The sequence below is a fragment of the Rhinopithecus bieti genome, unplaced genomic scaffold (assembly GCF_001698545.2).
Source record: "Rhinopithecus bieti isolate Rb0 unplaced genomic scaffold, ASM169854v2 scaffold_788, whole genome shotgun sequence".
Taxonomy (NCBI): domain Eukaryota; kingdom Metazoa; phylum Chordata; class Mammalia; order Primates; family Cercopithecidae; genus Rhinopithecus; species Rhinopithecus bieti.
Window position 1 is genome coordinate 3,393,480 of NW_016803416.1, and position 21,391 is coordinate 3,414,870.

Consider the following 21,391-nt stretch of genomic DNA (forward strand, 5'->3'; position numbering starts at 1 on the left):
TTTATATTCATAAATTTAATAATATAAATCTATATTATTATATTATATATAATGTTATATATTTATTATATATAATAAATATCAGAGAGAGAGAGAGAGGGTCTTGCTATGTTGTCCAGGCTGGTCTACAACTCCTGGCCTGAAGCAATGTTCCCACCTCAGCCCCTCAAAGTGCTGGAATTACAGACATGAGCCACCATACCCGGGCTCCCATGCATGCTTTTTCTAGGCAAAACTAGAAGTTACAGAGAAGCATACTTCATCTCGTAAGAGAGATAATGAAATAGTTACAAAAAATGAACTAACACTCACTATTCAGCAAAGGCTACGTGGTGGTAGTCAGGATTTCTTATAAAGTATCTAAATTCAGAAGCAGTTTGGCTATACAACATCTAAGCTTCTTTCCAACTCTAAGCATCTACTATTTTTCTCTCTTCTTTAAACTGTCTCAGAGAGCTGAGTCCTCTACCTATAATAACCAAAAAAGAATTACTCAAATTAAATTAAATTAAATAATCAGAATTTCATTTTACTTTTTCCTGGATAAATCAAAAGGAAAGGTAAGGATCTTTATACATACCTCGTTCTTACTATTTCACCTCCTGAAGGAAACAGAGAGAGAAAGAAAATATTGGTATGCACAATTTAATGTATGCCAAATACAGAGAACACTTGTCAAGGGTAAGCTAAGAAAACAAAAAAGAAACACATTTCACAAAATCCTATGATGGACTTAAGCAAGAGATGAAGCAATGTTTTTTTGGATTGATCAAGAAGACAGACATACAATAAGCTGACCAAGTTGACCTTACATTGCCTCTCCGACACGTCTGTGTCTCTCATAATCCTTTGTAAACAGAGAGTCACTGCATATTTGAAATACAGTTACCTCAGAGTGCCACCAGAGTATTATGCAAGAGAATGCCAGAAGTTCTGGACCTTATGTTGCCCTGCTAAGCTTCCATTGCTCTTATGAGAGATGCTGTACAACTTGTTAATTGCTGAAAATCTGGACTGTCTGGTTTGATTAGAATCATGACTTGGATGCTCACTAGCTCTATGGACTTGACTGAGTTAGGAACCCTCTCTAGACCTTCATTTCTTCATATGTAAATGAGACTGAGTATAGTCCCTTCCTCATAGGGTTACTGTGGGAATTAAATACAATAATCCATGTAACATTAATTGCTAATAACAGTAGCCACCATATATTGAAGAACTGAAATGTCATAGATGTTGTACAGAGATTATCTCACTGAATTTTCTCAGTGATCTTGCAAAATACATACTGGTTTCTCTTTTTTGCAGAGGCTCACAGAAGTTTAAGAAACTGGCCCAAATTTACATACCCAGCAAGGGACAGATTCAGGTCATTCAAATTCAGGTCCGTCCAGCCAGAGCCCAGTTTCTAGGCATTTCTTGCAACAGCACACTATGCAATGGGACATTTAATTTTATTACTTTTAAAAGAAACTCCTCGGCCGGGAGCCATGGCTCAGGCCTGTAATCCCAGCACTTTGGGAGGCCAAGGCGGGCAGATCACGAAGTCAGGAGATGCAGACCATCCTGGCTAACACAGTGTAACCCCATCTCTACTAAAAAATAAAATAAATAAATAAAAATTTAGCCGGGCGTGGTGGCGGGCGCCTGTAGTTCCAGCCACTCAGGAGGCTGAGGCAGGAGAATGGCGTGAAGCCGAGAGGCGGAGCTTGCAGTGAGCCAAGATCGTGCCACTGCACTCCAGCCTGGGGGACAGAGCGAGACTCCGTCCCTCCAAAAAAAAAGGAAAAAGAAAAAAAGAAAGAAACTCCTCCTATCTCTCATGTGAGGGGCAGCTGAGAAGTTTTTCCCTAGTCCCTTTAACAGTTCAGAAGCAGAACTGATTCTATCATGGTCAGTTTCTCATTTTGCTCCCAGCTGCAGGTTGGAGCCACTACACTAATACTCTCTTTGTGTCATCTGACTGATGCAGCTGGTTTTGCATGCCTTTTAAGTTTGGGGCTGGGTAAATCCTCATCACAGACTTGTAGCCTGTGGTCTCATGTGATAAAATATTTTACAAAAGATGTTGTTTTTCTCCTTTTTTCAATCTTCCCTCCCTTTCTGCAGCTATTTCCCTTTCCTCCTAAGAATTGATAAAAATTCAGAAACCCTTATTTTCGCAGTTAATCTCATGTGACCTTACTATTGACAATGGCCTGGTTGTTTCTCCCAACTACAACACAATTGATGACATGCCAGTGCTAAGAACAAGGATCGCCGACTGACAGAGCTGGGAGCGATCTCTCTGTATTGGTTCCTCTCACGGCACCCACCATATTCTAATCATAATAATGATATTAAACGCAGTAACAACTACCATGTACCAAGAGCCTACCATTTGCTGAAGTTTTCTTTTTTTCTTTTTTTCTTTTTTTTGAGATGGAGTCTCGCTCTGTCACCCAGCCTGGAGTGCAGTGGCGCGATCCCGGCTCACTGTAAGCTCCGCCTCCCGGGTTCACGCCATTCTCCCGCCTCAGCCTCCCAGGTAGCTGGTACTACAGGCGCCCGCCACCACGCCCCGCTAATTTTTTGTATTTTTAGTAGAGACAGGGTTTCACCGTGTTAGGATGATCTCGATCTCCCGACCTCGTGATCTACCCGCCTCAGCCTCCCAAAGTGCTGGGATTACAGGTGTGAGCCATCACCCCCGGCCTTGCTGAACATTTAACATAAGGTCGACCATTCATTTATTTACTTGTTCACTTATTTACACAGCAGCGTATTTTATTGAGAATCTACTATGGTCTAGGCACTGATCTAGGCACAAAAGAGTCCAACAACTAACACAAGAATCCAAGTCTCTGGTCACAAAGCTTACATTTTATTGGTTGGAATAAAACAGAAACTATATCAATATATTAATTGGTTATGACAGAATACAGTTACCTCCTGAATTACACAAATAAGGCAGTTAGAATTATCATATTTTATAGATGAAGAGTTTGAGTAATTTGTGCAGTCACCACATCAGTTATACAGCAGGAATTTGCTATATTCTGATAATAACAGTAGTCAATATTGCAGCAATGATTATAGTAGTTGCTATCTATCAAGGTAGTTATAGAATCGCATGAAGTATTTATATAATATCATTTTATTTTATTTTATTTTTATTTTTTGAGATGGAGTCTCATTCCATTGCCCAGGCTGGAGTGCAATGGCACTATCTTAGCTTACTGCCTCTGCCTCCCAGTTTCAAGTGATTCTCCTGCTTCAGCTGCCCGAGTAGCTGGGATTACAGGCACCCACCATGTCCAGCTAAATTTCTGCATTTTTAGTAGAGCCAGGGTTTCACCATGTTGGCCAGTCTGGTCTCGAACTCCTGACTGCAGGTAATCCACCCTCCTCGGCCTCCCAAAATGCTGGGATTACAGGCATGAGCCACCACTGCTAGACTATAATCTCATTTTATGAATGAAGAAACCAAGACTCAGAAAGATGAAATAATTTGGTCAAGGCCACATGGTTAGTCTGTGGTAGAGAAACGATTTAAACCCAGTCTGCATGGTTCAAAGTCCATGATTTTTACACCATACCATGCCTCCTCTATTGAGTTTGTTCTACTGGAAATTCTTGTTACTAAATTGAAAGTTTCTCAAGAACAGAGATTTCATCTCCATCATCTCCTGAAAGTTCTACAACATCTGGCTTAGAATGTGTTGAACTTTGTATGTCTAAGTCTGCCAATTCTAATTTCCAGACCTTCTCATCGTCCCTTAGCAGTGGGTTGCAGCATGTAATTAGCAGTGCAGTCAACATGACTTTTGAACACCAGAGTGCTAAAGGACTTTCAAAGTTCAGGATGCAATGGCAACATGCTAGCATCAGCCTAACCTCTCCGAAATACCCCCGTTCCCAACCAGGCTTGTGACCTGGACAGACATGTGTGCCTCTTTATTAGACTTGTGTTTGTCTAGGAATGAAAGGAATCAACAAGTGGGATGTACATGCCCTGCATTTCAATGAGAGCTGTCATCCTATGGTGTGAAGGGAGCATTGTGATGAATTGGAAGAGTGTGTGGACTCTTGCTGTCTTGCCCCAACCGCAGGCTAACAATGCTTTTCTCAGCATTCCTCAGCATTGGTGCTCACAGCTGCACAATAGGATTTTGCCTTGTGCATTTACACACACAAAGTGGCTACGCCATAGTAAATGATTAGAATGGGTGAATGAATGATTTTTTTGTCTTGTTGCTGTTCAAGTTCCTTCACGGCAACACAATACAGTTACATATAGATGTTTGGAGAGCAAGTTTAACCTTTCTGTTAAGATTTAGTGAAAAGTAGACAGTTTTAAAAATAATAACACATAATATTGATTATGTGTTTACTATGTGCCAGGCATTGTTTTAAATACTTTACATTCCTTTTTTCAAAAATTGTATTTCAGATTCAGGAGGTCCATGTGCTTGTTTATTATATGGATATTGCACACATAATGGTAGGGACTGGGGCTTCTGTTTTTGTTGTTTTTTCAAACAGAGTCTCAGCTCTGTCACGCAAGCTGGAGTGCAGTGGTGCAATCATAGCTCACTTCGGCCTCAAACTCCTGAGCTCAAGGGATCCTCCTGCCTTAGCCTTCTGAGTAGCTAGGTCTACAGACATGTGCCACCATGGCAGCTAATTTTTAATTTTTTGTAGAGAAGAGGTTTCACTGTGTTGCCCAGGCTAAAAGCAGACAGTTCCTAGAGTCAGGCACATCTAGGTTCAAACTTCAGCAATGCCACTTTACTAGCTAGTTAAGTTTGGAAAATGTAACTCCTCCTATTTCTCCACCTCTGTTTTCACTGGATCCTTTGTTCTCAGCTCAGAGACCTTCCCTGACCACCTTGTCCCCTCCCATTCATCCTTCTCTCCCCTATGCTTATGCCTTGAGCACTTTCCCAACTCCTGACATTGTCCACCCCCGACCATAGGACTATGAGTTCCACCAGTGTAGATGCCAAGTCTATGTCCCTCCTGTTAAGTCCTCAGACCCCAGCACTGTCCCTGGCACACAGGGACGTTCAACTAACATTGGTTGAATGATTTGACAAAGGAAGAGAATGCTGAAGAAAGGGGAAGGAAAATATAACTGGAGTTTGGAGGTTTGAGGCAGAGGAGAAAAGGGATCAGGCAACTGCCCTGTAGCTTTATTCTCTGTCAATGGCAGCAGGGTTGCTGGGCCCTTCTACCTCCATCCCTCCCCAACCTGGGCACCCAAGACCAGACTTCTTGGCTGGGCACAGTGGCTCACACCAGTAGTCCCAGCACTTCAGTAAGCCAAGGCAGGTAGATTGCTTGAGGCCAGGAGTTCAAGACCAGCCTGGGCAACATGGAAAAACCGCATCTCTACAAAAAAATACAAAAATTAGCCAGACGTGGTAGTGTGCACCTGTAATCCCAGCTACTCAGGAGGCTGAGACACGAGAATTGTTTGAACCTAGAAAAGGGAGGTTGCAGTGAGCTGAGATGGTGCCACTGCACCCCAGTCTGGGCTACAGGGCAAGACTCTGTCTCAATTAAAAAAAAAAAAAAAAAAAAAAAACAGAATTCTCAAGAATTTTCTCACTTCCTAGTGCGGTACTAATCCCCAACCCTAGAAGAAATAACACAATTTTCTTACCCCCGTTCCAAGGCACCCAAAACATGCTGGAAAAATTGCAAAACCCTGCTGATGTTATCCACACACATTCATGCATTCATGATGCTTCACTTCAGCAAAGCCTCCAGGCTTCCCTGCCAGGACTTTGACTACATCATATTATCTATCCACTGACTAGTTCATGGACAATGTCTCAAGCCTTCCATTCCCATCCGTCTCAGGGAACGACTTTATCTCCTAATCTCTTCAGACGATCAAGGCCATTCTAATATGCTTAGCACACAACACACAGATTTTATTCCTAGTGATTCCATAAGAAAATATGCTTCAAAGGATGAAGAATATCAGTGAAAAAACTGATAGCTTTTCTTGCTTTTGCCTAAGGATCAAATTGAGGTGTTTCTGAAGAAAATTGCTTGTCTTGTATTATTTAAGAAGGCCATTCTCTGGCAGCCCTGACTACATTTTTAATCAATCTGGAGCCACTGGGAATAGCTTTTGGGACTATAAATATCAGGGGTAACAATAATAAGAGGTTCAGGGTCCAGGAATCACTGGATAAACATTTTATCTCACCACAGGCCTTTTCAAGGCAACCCTGACTGGCCAAGGGACTAAGAAATGTGGTCAGGCCAAAGTATAAGTATAAATATAAATATTGAGAAACTGAAAAAGTATCTCTCCTAGCTATCTTCTGAAAAAGAGGGGCCACTGTGCTCTAGAAACTTCCTGGTGGAAATGTTCTAACAACCAGCCACAGGAGATGCTTTGGTTGACAACCTTTCCAGGCTCTTTGTTTTCATTTCCATAGGCTCCCTACTTTGAAAAAATAGTTATTTGAAATTAAAATAACAAACGTCTTGTGGACCACATGTCAAGTGCTTTTATAATTTCTTTTCAGATGTGATCTCATTTAAACCTGGAAACAATCATGCAAATAGGTACTATCATTATCTGTAATTTATAGGGGTAGAAGCTGAAATACAGAGGAATGAATTGGGGGAGCTGGGATGTAAACAGTGTGGCCCCAGAGCCTGAGAACTTCACCACTACACTATACCATCTGTTTTGTCTTTGAAAAGGACAGTATTTAACAAGAAGTCACAAATCAGTTTCCCCTTTGTTTATCAATTTAGGACAAAGGTAACAAACAACCAGCCCCTCTTGGGTTAGCTTCTGAGCAGAAGCTTTGGAATTCAAACAGATCTTGGTTTGAATTCTAAGAACTGTGAGACCTTTCTCAAGTTTCAGCTTTCCATTTGTTTCATTCTAGAAATAAGAATAACAGTACTGCTTCAAAGACAGTTTTGAGCAGTTGTATGCAAAGTTTCTGTAAAGGGCGAGAAAAACATTTTAGGTCTTGTGTGTCATACAGCAATCTCTGTCACAACGACTCAGCTTGCTGTTGTAGCGTGAAAGTGGTCACGAACTGTATGGAAACAAATGGGGTAGCTACGTTACTTTAAAATTTTATTTACACAAACAGAAGGCAGCTGCACGACAAAGGAAACCTTCAACAGAGTGAGGAGACAACCTATGGAAATATTCACAGAAAATATTTATAAGCCATACGTCTGATAAGGGGCTAAGATCCAAAATATACGATAGCAAGAAAACAACCTGATATAAAGATAAAGCTGGAAACCACCATCCTTAGCAAACTACCACAGGAACAGAAAACCAAACACCGCATGTTCTCACTCATAAGTGGGAGTTGAACAATGAGAACACACGGACACAGGGAGGGAAACATCACACACCAGGGACCGTCGGGGGCTGAGGGCCAAGGGGAGGGAGACCATTAGGACAAATACCTAATGCTTGTGGGGCTTAAAACCTAGATGACGGGTTGACAGGTGCAGCAAACCACCATGACACATGTACACCTATGTAACAAACCTGCACATTCAGCACATGTATCCCAGAACTTAAAGTAAAATAAAAAATAATGAATGAAGAACCTGAACAGACATTTCTCAAAAGAAGATACACAAAAGGCCAACAGGTACAGGAAAGGTGCTCAACATCACTAATCATCAGGGAAATGCAAAGCAAAACCACAGTGAACTATCACCTCGGACCTGTTAGAATAGCTACTATCAAAAACATGAAAGACAGTAAGTGTTGGCTAGGGTGTGGAGAAAAGGAAACCCCTGTGCACTGTTCGTGGAATTGTAAATCAGCGCAATCATTAAGTAAAATGGTGTAGGGACTTCTCAAACCATTAAAAATAGAACTGCCAAATGATCTAGCAATCCCACTACCAGGTGTATGTCCAAAGGAAATGAAATCAGCACGTTGAAGAGATATCTGCTCTCCTATGTTTATTGCAGCGTTAATCACAATAGCCAAAATATGGAATCAACTTAAGTGTCCATCAGCAGATGAATTGATAAAGAAAAATGTGGTATATATACACAATGGAATACAATGCAGCCCTAAACAAGAATGAGAGCCTGTCATTTGCAACAATCTGGATGAACCTGGAGGACATTATGCTTAATGAAATAAGCCAGGCACAGAAAGACAAATACCACATGATTGCATTTATATGTGGAATCTAAAACAATCAAACTTATACAAGCAGAGAATAGGATGGTGGTTACAGAGGCTAGGGGTGGGAGAAATGGGAAGGTGGCGGTCAAAGGGTACAAAGTTTTAGTTAGAAAAGATATCTTGTTCCTCCAGGAGGAATAGGTTCTGGAGATCTGTTATACAGCATGGTGACTAAGGCATAATAATGTATTATATACTTGAAAATTGCTAAGGGAATGGATTTTAAACATTCTCATCACCAATGATAAGGATGTGAGGTGATAAACCAATGTTAATTAGTTTTATATGTATACATTCACCAGTGTATACATGTATCAAAACATCACGTTGTATCTCATACATACAATTTTTTATTTGTCAATTAAATAAACAATAAAGCAAATTGCATAGATATATACACAAATAATTTTATTTAGAATCTAGACCAATGGGTTTCAAAGTGTGATCCCAAACCAGTCAAAATAGCATTATCTGGGAACTAGTTAGAAATGTAAATCCTCTGGCCACACCAGACCTACTGGATCAGAAACTTTAGGGGTGGGGCTCAGCAGCAGGTGTTCAAGCGAGCCCTCCAGGTGATTCTGATGCAGCTGAAATTTGAGATTTACAGATCTACATATTTCTGTTACTAATAGCGCCCTTTCCTAAGACTGTTTTTGTGAACCAGCTTTTTCTTTTCACTCTCTTAAGTGTGAAATAAAACTTTGACACGTGCTGGAGAAAACAACAAAAACAGGCAGGATAATATCTGGCCTGCAGGCCATAGTTAACCAACCCCCGATTTTGAGCGTTGCAAGAGATAACATATGGGCTTTGCATGATCCCTAGAATACAAGTCATTGAAAATGGGTAGTATAGGCCAGGCATGGTGCCTCATGCCTGTAATCCCAGGACTTTGAGAGGCCAAGGTGGGAGGATCACTTGAGGTCAGGAGTTCAAGATCAGCCTGGCCAACATAGTGAAACCCTGTCTCTACCAAACATATTTTTTTAAAAAAATTGATCAGGTGTGGTGGCACACACCTGTAATCCCAGCTGCTCAGGGTGCTGAGGCAGGAGAATCACTTGAATCTGGGAGTTGGAGGTTCCAGCGAGCTGAGATTGCGCCACTGTACTCCAGCCTGTGCAACAGAGTGAGAGACTCTGTTGAAAAAAAAAAAAAGAAAAGAAAAAGAAAGGAAGGAAGGAAGGAAGGAAGGAAAGAAGGAAGGAAGGAAGGAAGGAAAAGGAAAAGGAAAAGGAAAAGGAAAAGAAAAGAAAAGAAAAGAAAAAAAAAAGAAAAGAAAAGGGGTAGTATAATTGTTGTGGTTCCCACATGAGATGAGCAGTGCTTTTTCAAGTTAGGTCAAAAAAAAAAAAAAAACCCCAACCAAACTCAAGGAAATTTAACACATTGTCAATAACCTCTGGAGTCTTACTTGGGTAAATGCATAATTTTCATAGACTTTTAAAATATTGAAGAATTATTAATACTCCACCCACAAAATTGTCTTACAGATAGAGTTGCCAGATACAATACTTTTTTAGTATTTTCAATATCGGGGATGTATTCATCCTAAAACAGTATACATTGTTTATCTGAAATTGAAATTTAACTGGGGCATCCTGGGATTTTGTTGTTTTTGTCTTTTTTGAGTTTTGCTAAATCTAACAACCCTACGTATAGATCTCTTAGAGTTTCACTATCTGGGAACCACTGGTTTTATTGCATAACAGGGATAACCTAAGATAAGCAATATTTTGTTCTTTCAGGGAGGAAAAGAATTGTATTCTTATGGAATTATCCCCAAGGTTAAAAACTAATAACTCCCCTGTGTAGAAGCCACTGAAACACTCTGAGACATCCCCGCGCTCTACACTCACGGATGCCAAGAACAAGCTTAGGTCACCCAAGGAAAAAGTACAATAATCTTGCATTTGTTCCTACTGATTAAAGTCGAGCAGCTTCCAGGAAAATGTAGGCGTCCCTCGCACCACTATGTTGAATTAATATCTGAACGATATTAATGATGGAAAAACTCAAATATATCCAACATATCCAAAGTTTTGCAGTTGGATTTGTGGGTAATCAAACTGCGTACTGAGAAAGCCTATTTTGTCGGTAAACAAAGCTCCAAAGTGGAGACGAAATATTCTTTGCAAGTAAACACAGGGGCCTAAATCAAGGATTCCTGATAAATATTTGATAATGATGACGCAGGCACACTAGGTGCCTTCAGGCTTCAGATATATTCCAACAAGAAGGCTTATAAAATCACTCTCATGAAAGTTATAAAAATGGGGAAATGTGGCTGAGCATGCTACAATCTATGTCTTTTCAAACTTCGAAGAAGGAAGATGATATTTGACATGTCCATGAAGATGAATGCATTGAGTTTTAATTAAAAGAGCACAGTATTTACCATCAGAAGACCCATGTTTGAATTTCAGCACTACCACTTCCAAGCTGTGCAGCCTTGAAAAATTCACTTAGTCTCTCTGAACTTCTGTTTTCTCTCTCTAAAACAGAGAGGAAGAGAATTCCCATCTCGCAGGTTTTGGTCAGGGTCAAGGAGATAATAGAAATGAAAATGCTTTGCAGTTGTGAAATTACAAAGCACTGTCCCGATCATTTCTATGAAGAAGAGCAAACTCTCCGGTGACTGGAAAGTGAAATAATGTTGTACTGAGTGTTACCGGCTGAAACCATGCTAAGGACATTATGCTTTCAAGAAATGTGTGTTAGTTAGCTCAGGCTGCCGTATAAGAAAGTAGCGGGTGGCTTAAACAATGAAATGTATCAACAGGGCTCAGTAGCTCACACCTGTTATCCCAGCACTGTGGGAGAAAGAGGTAGGCGGATCACTTGAGGTCAGAGTTTGAGACCAACCTGGCCAACATGGTAAAACTCCATCTCTACTAAAAATACAAAAATTAGCTGGGTGTGGTAGAACACGACTGTAGTCCCAGCTACTTGGGAGGCTGAGGCAGGAGAATCGCTTAAATCTAGAAGGTGGAGATTGCAGTAAGTCAAAACAAAAACAAAACAACAACAACAAAAGGCAATGAAACACATCATCTCACATTCTGGAGATGAGAAGTCTGAGATCAAGGTGTCGGTCGGCAAGGTTAGTTTCTTCTGAGGCTTCACTCCATGGCTTGTAGATGGCCATCTATTCCCTGTGTCTGTTCCTGTGTCTAAATCTCTCCTTTTTATACAGAAATCAGTCATATTGGGTTAGGACCCATCCTCATGACTTACTTTAATTTGAATACCTTTCTGAAGACTCTGTCTCTAAATAAGGTCACCTTCTAAGGAACTGGGGATTACGACTTCAACATTTGAATTGAGAGAGGATACAATTCGACTCATAACAACATCTTTCATTTATTCTATTAAAAAGCGGTCAAATGGGTTCAGAGTGTGTCCCAAAGCCTGCTTCTCCTCAGATAAAAACATTCCACTCTACAATGGACTCCTTCTGCTTTAAGATGATAAATTATTTACTTTGGAATAAGGATTCAAGTCTGTAATACCTTCTCCAAACACCAAAACACTAGGCAGTGCCCCTCTTTTCACGAAAATATCTTTATTCCAGGCCGGGCGCGGTGGCTCAAGCCTGTAATCCCAGCCACTTTGGGAGGCCAGAGACGGGGCGGATCAATGCGGTCAGGAGATCGAGACCATCCTGGCTAACACGGTGAAGACCCCGTCTCCTACTAAAAAAATACAAAAAACTATGCCGGAGTGCAGTGGGCGGGCGCCTGTAGTCCCAGCTACTCGGGAGGACTGGAGAGCAGGAGATGGCGTGACACCTGGGAGGCGAGCTTCAGTGAGCTGAGATCCGGCCACTGCACTCCAGCCTGGCGGACAGAGCAGCCTCCCGTCTCAAAAAAAAAAAAACAGCACAAAAACACAACCAAGGAAACACAAAAACGCAATGTCACTTTCCCTTATATTTAGCTTATGAACAATGTCTCACATTGATACAAAACACTGAAGTTTTAGATTTCAGACTCAATTTTTTGTTCAAGACATTTACTTATCAGTTATCAATCCCTCCTGTACTTAGCCTACAGATTGTTGACACATTTCCAAATCAGACAAGGTACCTTCATTAACTTATAGGACTAATAAGTATATACACACATATAAAAATCTCATATATAATCGATATATGTAACATAAAACAAAATGATGTTTTAAAAGCAAAGTTAGCCCTTTTGTTTTAACTCATGCTTTCTTAGTGACTCAATATCCTTCTTTCCATCAATAATTGTCTTGCCATCTTAGAAAAATATAAATGTTCCAGACCAAATGGATGCATGAATGTTTCTCTTGGGTGTTGGTTATTATAGCTCTTTTTGCAACATCAAAAATGTGGAAATAGCCTGATATCGAGCAGGAGTTTGCCAGACAAATCATGAGGCAGCTACATCTAGAATACAAGGCACCATTGCAGATTATGTTTTTGAAAAATATATAATGGCATGGGGCGATATTCATGGTACGCTGTTAAAGACAAGCAGGTTACAGAAGGCTATGGACAATTCCAATTTTAAGACTACATACCCATAAAAGAATATAGAAGGGATATTCATTAATTAGTTAATATGCTTATCTCTAAAGAGTGAGATTGTAGATAATTTTTGTTTCTTTTTCATACTTGCCTTTTTTGATTCTTTTTTCCACAAAATGCATGCATCACTCATATAATGAAAATATGACCTTTTTTAATAAATGAAAATTTCCCTCTGGAAGTTTATTGCTTCAAACAAAGCACCATTCATTCTAATGGGTTACTGTGTTTTTCAAAGATCTTAGTACCTTACTTCTAGGAGATGATAATTTAGGGAAAAGCTCAAAAAAGTATAAAATAATTATATATTCAGCAATATAATGCAACCTATCACATTATAAAAAGACAATTCAAAAAGATAAAAGACCAGGTGTGGTGGCTCACACCTGTTATCCTAGCACTTTGGGAGGTCGAGGCGGGCAGATCACCTGAGGTCAGGAGTTCAAGACCAGCCTGACCAACATGGAGAAACCCCATCTCTACTAAAAATACAAAATTAGCCAGGCATGGTGACACATGCCTGTAATCCTAGCTATTTGGGAGGCTGAGGCAGGAGAATCACTTGAACCCAGGAGGCGGAGGTTGTGGTGAGCCAAGATCAGGCCATTGCAATTGCATTCCAGCCTGGACAACAAGAGCAAAACTGTCTTAAAAAAAAAAAAAAAAAAAAAAAAAAAAAGGCGCTTAATGAAGGACTTAGCATTGATTTAGATGAGGACTTAATGAAAAGGTATATTTTCCAGGAGGTACACAGATGATGGAGAGGAAGGGCATTCCTGACACAGGAAATGGCATAAGTAAACTGACTTGTAGTAAAATGCCTGGTCTACTCTGAGAGTAACAAATAGTTTAGTATGAGTAGTTCATGGGAGTTCTAAAAGAACGTCAGTGGTCGAGGGAGGAAAATCAAGTCATAGAGCTGGATGGTCATAAAATTTATTGTTCAAACTAAGACCCCTTCAAGCATGAAAAAGGCTGCTGTTAATAGCTGCAGGAAACAAAAGCATACACTAGGACCGTACCAGGAAACCAAAACATATGGCCACCCAACAAAGGACTGGATCCCAGGACGCCTTAAATGCCAAGCTCAGATATGTGAACTTTATACACAGAATCTTGAAATCCTAGGGTTGAAAAGAAATGTCAATGCCCTCCAGCCTGGCTAACCATATTCCTGTCTCTCCAACTTTTCCAAGAATTGTTATCAAGCCTTTGTTTAAATTTCTCTGTGACAAAGAACTCGTTGCCTTGGGATGCCTGTTAGAAAATTCTTTATTGTATTGAGCTGAAATGTATCTCCTTGTGTCTCTTATTCATTTGGTTCATTCATTCATTCATCCTGCCCTCTCAAAGACAAATACAATGATTATCTCCCTTCCACATTAGAGGGAAAGACAGACATTGTGACCCTCTAAATCTTCTCTTTTACAGGTTAAATGTCCTGCACCCACCCTTCCTACAGCATTCCTGCAGACTGTCACCATACTCTTATAACTCCTAATTAGCTTTTGAATTAATCCACTCATCACCTTCCCTGCTATCCTTTTGTTTAGGGCCACCATCCTTTCTGGCTTATATGACACAGCGCCTCCTAAGTGGTCTCTCTCTTACCAGCCATCCTTCCAACTCATTGTTCACATTGCAGCAAGATTGATCTTTCCAAGACCCCAAACCGATTGTGACACTGCCCTGCTTACAAACTTCATGGACTCCCCATTTTCGTAAAGATCAATTACAGCTTCAAGAAGGACAGTGTCATGTCATTCTGGCCTCAGTCACCATTCCAGTCTCATTTCTCTCATCCCCGCCCCTCTCTTGCATTCCTTTTTTAGTCCCTTGCACAGCCCACTGAAGGTACTGACACCTCTCCTTGGGGCCCTCTTCCCTCCATCACCTTCACCCTCATCTGTACTCAGCCTTTGGGTCTCAATGTAGACATCACTTCCTATAGAATGTTTACCCTGCTCCCATTAAGTCTAGATTAAATATCCCTTCTCAGGTGGTCTCACGGGGACCTAAGCTTCCCCTATTAAAGCAAGTAAAATATTGAATTAAAATCACCTGGTTCCTCAACGAACACCTCTGCTCCGTTGTAAATACCATGAGAGCGGGTCTTCTTCAGCACTGTTGCCTTCAACATCTAGCAGAGTGGTTGTCACATCGTAGGTGCTCAGATAATAATAGACAATACAGTTGCTAATAAATTAATGTATGGCACCCAGAACTAGATACAATTGTTCTGAATATGGTCTGAACAATACAGAGTACAATGACTATCATGTCTCATGTTCTATACTCTAGACCTCTTTTTCTTTCTTTCTTTTTTTTTTTTTTTTTTTTTTTTTATTGAGACAGAGTCTCACTCTGTCACCCAGGCTGGAGTGCAGTGGTGCAACCTCGGCTCACTGCAACCTCCACCTTTCCTGCCTCAGCCTCCCGAGTACCTGGGACTACAGGCACCTGCCACCACGCCCAGCTAATTTTTGTATTTTTAGCATAGACACGGTTTCACCATGTTGGCCAGGATGGTCTCCATCTCTTGCCCTCGTGATCCACCCGCCTCCGCCTCCCAAAGTGCTGGGATTACAGGCATGAGCACCTGGTCTCTAGACCTCTTTTAATACAACAAAACTCTGTTTTAAAAGAAACATATCACTATTGATTTTATCATCAGTTTAAATCTCTAAACCTTAACTATATGAAGCCGCCACCTCTCTCTAACTTTCTGTCTCTTCCTCTCTCTGTCTCTTCCTTTCTCAATCTCCCTTTCCCTCTCCCTCTCCTTCCTATCCCCCTCTGTCATACACATACACACATACCTAATAATTTGCAATTGACGTTTGGGATCCATGCACAAGACTTTTTATATCCCTCTCTGCACACACACCCCAAAAATTAAAAGTCAAAACAGATTATAACTTATTGATAACTTTTGGACTCCTAATCCTTACGCCTTTTCTCTTAGCAAATGGGAGCCTTATATTATGCCTTTATAGATATCAGTGATGCTGAATAAACAGGAATGAAGACAGAGCCCAGTAGCATGCCACTAAAGACATTCACATGTCAATCCATATGTTAATCAGCTCTCCTTTAACAAATGCATTCAACCAGTCATTAATCCAGCCCATATGCACTTTTCTTTTTTTTATTATTATTATCATACTTTAAGTTCTAGGGTACATGTACACAACGTGCAGGTTTGTTACATATGTATACATGTGCCATGCTGGTGTGCTGCACCCATTAACTCGTCATTTACATTAGGTATATCTCCTAATGCTATCCCTCCTCCCCTCCCCCCAACCCCACAACAGGCCCCGGTGTGTGATGTTCCCTTTCCTGTGTCCAAGTATTCTCATTAAGACCAATTATTTTTAAAAAGAAACTCATGTTTTAGAGAAGTTAAGCAAGGTCTCATGCTTGAAACGGGCACACTCAAGTCGGTTGGACTTGCCTTCACGAAGTCAACAGAGCCAAAACTGCAAAAGGTCTTTCTTGCAGCTCTTCCTTGGGGAAGATTAGGATAGGTGCAATAGCAATAGGAGAAGCCCACCCATTGAGATGTGAATTAGAGAGGGAGCTGATAGACCCAGGGACTCGAGGCATTATTCTCAAATATCCAGAAAGTCTAAACCCTTCCATTGCTAAATAAGTAGAAAACTATGTTTTCCCTGATAATCATGCTTAATCTTTATTCCTTAGCATATTATAGATTATACTTTTCTGAAAGCTTCTGTATCTCTGTCATCTAATTCAATGCTTAAACATAAATAGTCATTCACAAAAATTGCACAGAAATTCATTGAGCATCCCAGCTAGGTCTAAGCACTAACTGTAATGATACTAAGACAAAAAGAGTTGATCCTTAAGGACTGGTGTGGGATGGACAAGTAAATAGATAGTTATAATAAAGAATGATAAGTGCTCTGATCCACAGGAATAAAGGAAGCTCTGGGAGAACAAGAGGGGGCCACGTAACCCATTGGGAAGGATGATCTGCACAGTTTCCAAGAGAAAGGGGCTTTCAGCTGGGTCTAAATAAAAATGGAGGTTAGACACAGACCTCATAGACGTACAGAAAGAAAGTCTTATTTAATAAATAGTTTAACATCCCTAAATTCATATATGATATGGACAAAACGTATATAAAATGTACAAAAATGGTGCATAAAATCTGGAGAAGGAGTGAGTAGTAAGATATAAAAATGAAGAGGAAGGTAAAAGGCAAGTTGTGGAGAACATGTATCCACCAAAATTATTCTTGAAAGAAAATAAAAATGGGAATCTGCTGAAGACTTTTCAAAAAAGAACTGCATGATCCTATTACATTTTGGAAAGATCATTTGACACAGTCTGGGCACGGTGGCTCATGCCTGTAATCCTAGCACTTTGGGAGGCCGAGGTGAGTGAATGACTTGAGGTCAAGAGTTCAAAACCAGCCTGGCCAACATGGTGAAACCCAGTCTCTACTAAAAATGCAAAAAAAAAAAAAAAAAAAAAAAAAAAAAAAAAAAAAAGAAAAGAAAAAAGAAAAAGAAAAAAAAATTTACCCAGGCATGGTGGCAGGCACCTGTAATCCCAGCTACTTGGGAGGCTGAGGCAGGAGATTGCTTGAATCTGGGAAGTGGAGGTTGCAGTGAGCTGAGATGGCACCACTGTGCTCCAGTCTGGGCAACAGAGCACGACTCTATCTCAAAAAATAAGAAAGAAAGATCATTTGACACAGTGTGGAGACAAAATGTAGGTATGGGCTGGGCAAGACTGGCCCCAAATGAGACTAATGGGAAGTTGTGGCCAGAATGGAATTTGAGGGAATACTGGCCATAACTATAACAGTGGTGGGGGAGGTGGAGACACCACTATGTGTATGAATTATACTCAGCAACAAGAGTAGACAGGGCTTGGTGATGATTGTCATGAATGAAAGGTAAGAAGTCACCTAGGGTGATTCTGGTGTGTCTGACTTGGACAACTTGAGGAATGCCATTTAAGCAGTGGCAAAGAGAAGAGGAAGAGCAGGCCTGGGAGAAGAAGGGAGAAGACAGATCCAGGTCCTAACTCGCTGATTTTAAGGTGCTCTATGGGACACCAAAGTAGAGACTGGAATTTTAGGAGAAAGATTAGGCTAGGTTTGGGAGACATCATGTATATGTAGTGGTTGAAGCCGTTGGAGTGAATGAGATTATCCAGAGAGACTGCAGAATGAGAAGCGAAGAGAGTCAAGAAGAAAGAGCAGTGCACACGAACATTTATGAAGTGAAGCCCTTTAAGTATTAAATTATAACTCAAAAGGTCAGAAGGGAGCCAGGGAAGCATGGGATTGCAGCATCCAGGACACAGTCAAAAACAGAGAGAGGAAAGGACCAATAGTTCAAAATGACACAGAGGCTGTGTGTGTACGTGGGGGTCGGGGGGAGTTGAAAATGCTCTACGGTTTTGCTACAAGGAGGTCTTCGGCGGCCTTGCCAAAGGTTGGCCCTCAGAGGTGAGGGTGGATGCCAGGTGACTGGGTGTTAAGGAGCAAAAGGGTAGTGAGGACAAGGAGACAGCAAATGCCACCCACTCTTTCAAGGAGTTTAGTGGGAAGAGGAGTAGAAAACTGAGGTGACAGCCAGAGGTGACCAGTGCAGGGGAAACCAGAAGTTCCATTAAATACCTGATGAGCAGAAGTGCAGAAAACCTCCTGTGCTCCGTGGAACTGGGTATGTGATAAATACATAAGCAATACCATAACTGGGTTCCCTCTCCATCCTGCTGGGCACTAGAGCGGCTTTTGTTTCCATTCCCCCTATCAGTGAGAAGTGGCTCGTGCTTCACTTGTTAAAACGAAACCAGAGTGTGTAAGCTCAGCAATCGCTGGAACCCTTTGACCCCCGCTCCGCACCTGAAGACCAGCTGTGCCCGCTGCCCCTGCGGACGCTCCCCATAGTTCGCCCTTGGAGATTTCCAAGTCCAGATCAAAAGCACCCATAATCAGTTGAAACCCAGGGCTCCCTCTAGTCTTATCCAAAATTAGCCAGATCCGTTTGGAACACTTGTTCAAATAGAGGAGGACAAAGAGCCAAGAGACTGGCTGTGCCGAATTGTGCGCGTCAATCAACATCTTTGTGGAGCCTGCCAGGGGCGCGTTGTGGGGAAGGGGCTCCCTCCTTCAGGGAGATGATTCTGTTTCCTAGAGGCAAGTGTGGGAGTCCAGAGGACCTTACTAAACATATTGTTTTAAAAATCCCCGTCCTTCTTGCCAAGCCACTGTCCCACAGGTAATAAACAAGAAGCCCGGCCGTCTCGCCGCCCAGGAGGACAGAGCTCGCTGTGCCCTGCAGCTGGTAAGGCTGAGGGTCGCCCGCTTGCACAGTCTGGAGCCGTGGTGAACCGAGAGTCCTCCACAGTCCTTCTCTGCAAGTCGGACCAGCTCGCCTTCCAGAAACCAGAGACAAACTCGATATTTACAAACTCATTCTCTGGCAACGAAAACTTGAAATGAGTTGAGCTCCGCATTTGCGCGCCTGCAAATTGCTCCAGCTGAGTGCACGGGAACGCAGCCCAACAGGGACCGTTTTCCGGCAAACCTGGAGGCCCTTTCCAAGGTTTCTCTGCTTGACAGAATGGCAGCTGTGACCCGGGAGCCCAAGCAATGGAGGACGGGTAGAGAGAGGCGCATACCGTACCCGATCGGCGTGGCGGGTCATGCTGCGGGAGTCTCGGCGCCTGTTCCTGCCCGGGCGCTGCGGACGCGGCCTGGGCTGCAGCCCCGCGACCTGGGAGCTGTGCTCGAGACGGCTGCTGCGGACTGCTCTTGTTTGCACTGGGCCGTTTGCTTTTGGGATTTCTCCAATGCAGATGTAGTCAGGGGGCCGCTGTCCCGAGGGACAATGATTCCATTGGAAGCTGGCCTTTGACAAGACACACACATGACCTTTGACTAAAATGGCTTTGGGGAAGGAAAGTGTCGGGAGGCTGAAGACGGGGGCCGTCGTGCACATTCTCACCCCCGAGTTAATTTTTCATCTTTCAAGGAGAACCTCTGTGAGGTTTGGTTTGCCATTTCTCTTTCATTCTGTAGAATTCAGTCTCTTGTTTCCAAAAGGATTTCGCTGCAGAAGTTTCCTGCTGTGTTGTTAATGCGTTCCCTGAACTAGCATTTCCAGGTCAAACAGGGGCAGGCCTGTGTTGTATACGTTCCTCTGACACTCTGGAAAATATCACCCCCATTTTTTTTTTTTTCTAAAACACGCTACAGTTTACAAAGGGCTTTTCACAATCATGCTGTCATTTGGCCTCCCAAACAATGCGGGGGAGGCTCTCCTACTACTGCCATTTTACACATAAAGAATTATAAAGAATTAGAAGCTCAGAAAAATATTTGCCCAATCACCCAACCAGAAAGTGAAATCAAGGTCTTCTTAATTGGCATCCAGTCCACATCCACGAAGCCACCCACCACGCTGCTGAGTGACCCACACTACTAATGAAAACACAATTAATATAAAGCAACAGTAGCTACTGTTATTTTAATTTCTGAATTACAAAAGTGAGTGTCAGAAATTGTTTTATTAGATAATAGATGCTTTGTTCCTTGATATTCACAGATATCTTGAATTTATTGGCTACGTTTAAAAAAAAAAATAGTTTACTGCTAAAAGGATGCTGTGGTAACCAGACTAGCCACTTAGCTGTACAAGCCAGGTGTTCCCAGGGCTGCTACCAAAGTCCATCACTAACCACTATCAGTACCTCTTTCTGTCTTATTTCTGGGTCTTTCCAGACAGTGAAATACTCAACAAAAGGGAAGGCGCTGTGAGCTTGTGAAATAAACACTGGACAACCAGTCAGCATCACAGAACTTTAATGTGATGGAGAGGGGGTTGGGAGCAACGGAGAGTTATGGTGGAGGTCTGCAGAGAAGCCCTAGACCTAGACCTGCCCGGTGTGAAAGGCGATAGTACCTTCACTGTTTTCAGCTCAGAAAAGGGGACAGGGCGTGACACTCACTCTCAGTTTTGAAGGACTTGCAGGAGCCAGCGAGGAGAAGAAGAGAGGGAAGGACATCACCGACCCAGGCAGCACCGGGTACAAAGCTGCCGTGGTGCGTTCAGCGAACTTGAAAATAGTCGGGGCAAGCAGGAGCAGACGGTGTGAGAGGGTGAATCTAGAGAAGAGGGTGTGGGATGGACTCTGACCAGCCTCCTGTGCCACTCTAGGGAATGTAGACTTCATCTTGCAAGGCTGAATGTGTTAATATAACTGGCTCTGGGGTATCAACTCACAAGAAAAGGATACAGGAGTCATGCATTGTTCTCCGACAACAGCAAAAAGATACAGATCAACATCACTTAGCTTGGTAGTTAGCGGCATTTGCTTCATCAGATACATGCAGTTTCTTCTTCCTAGCTGCAAAAATGTGAGCAATACATTTAACCTCAACAAGCCTCAGTTTTCTCATCAGTAAAACTGGAATTGTGATATGTACTATGAGGATTAAATGAAGTTATGTAGATAAAACCCTTAGCCTGGCCGGGCGCGGTGGCTCAAGCCTGTAATCCCAGCACTTTGGGAGGCCGAGGCGGGCGGATCACGAGGTCAGGAGATCGAGACCCTCCTGGCTAACACGGTGAAACCCCGTCTCTACTAAAAATAGAAAAAACTAG

At 42.0% G+C, this 21,391-nt stretch overlaps 1 protein-coding gene across 5 annotated transcripts in view; it reads right to left on the bottom strand.

Annotated features, from left to right (window-relative positions):
* ENPP2 (ectonucleotide pyrophosphatase/phosphodiesterase 2) overlaps positions 1 to 19,735 on the bottom strand; it is a 132,418-nt gene extending 112,683 nt beyond the window's left edge. For all 5 annotated transcript variants that reach the window (XM_017882881.1, XM_017882871.1, XM_017882862.1 and 2 more), the window contains exon 1: positions 19,412 to 19,735. In XM_017882881.1, coding sequence (XP_017738370.1) covers positions 19,412 to 19,726 — 315 coding nt within the window. In that variant the 5' untranslated portion in view covers positions 19,727 to 19,735. The remainder of the gene's footprint in view (positions 1 to 19,411) is intronic.
* Positions 19,736 to 21,391: the final 1,656 nt, after the last annotated feature.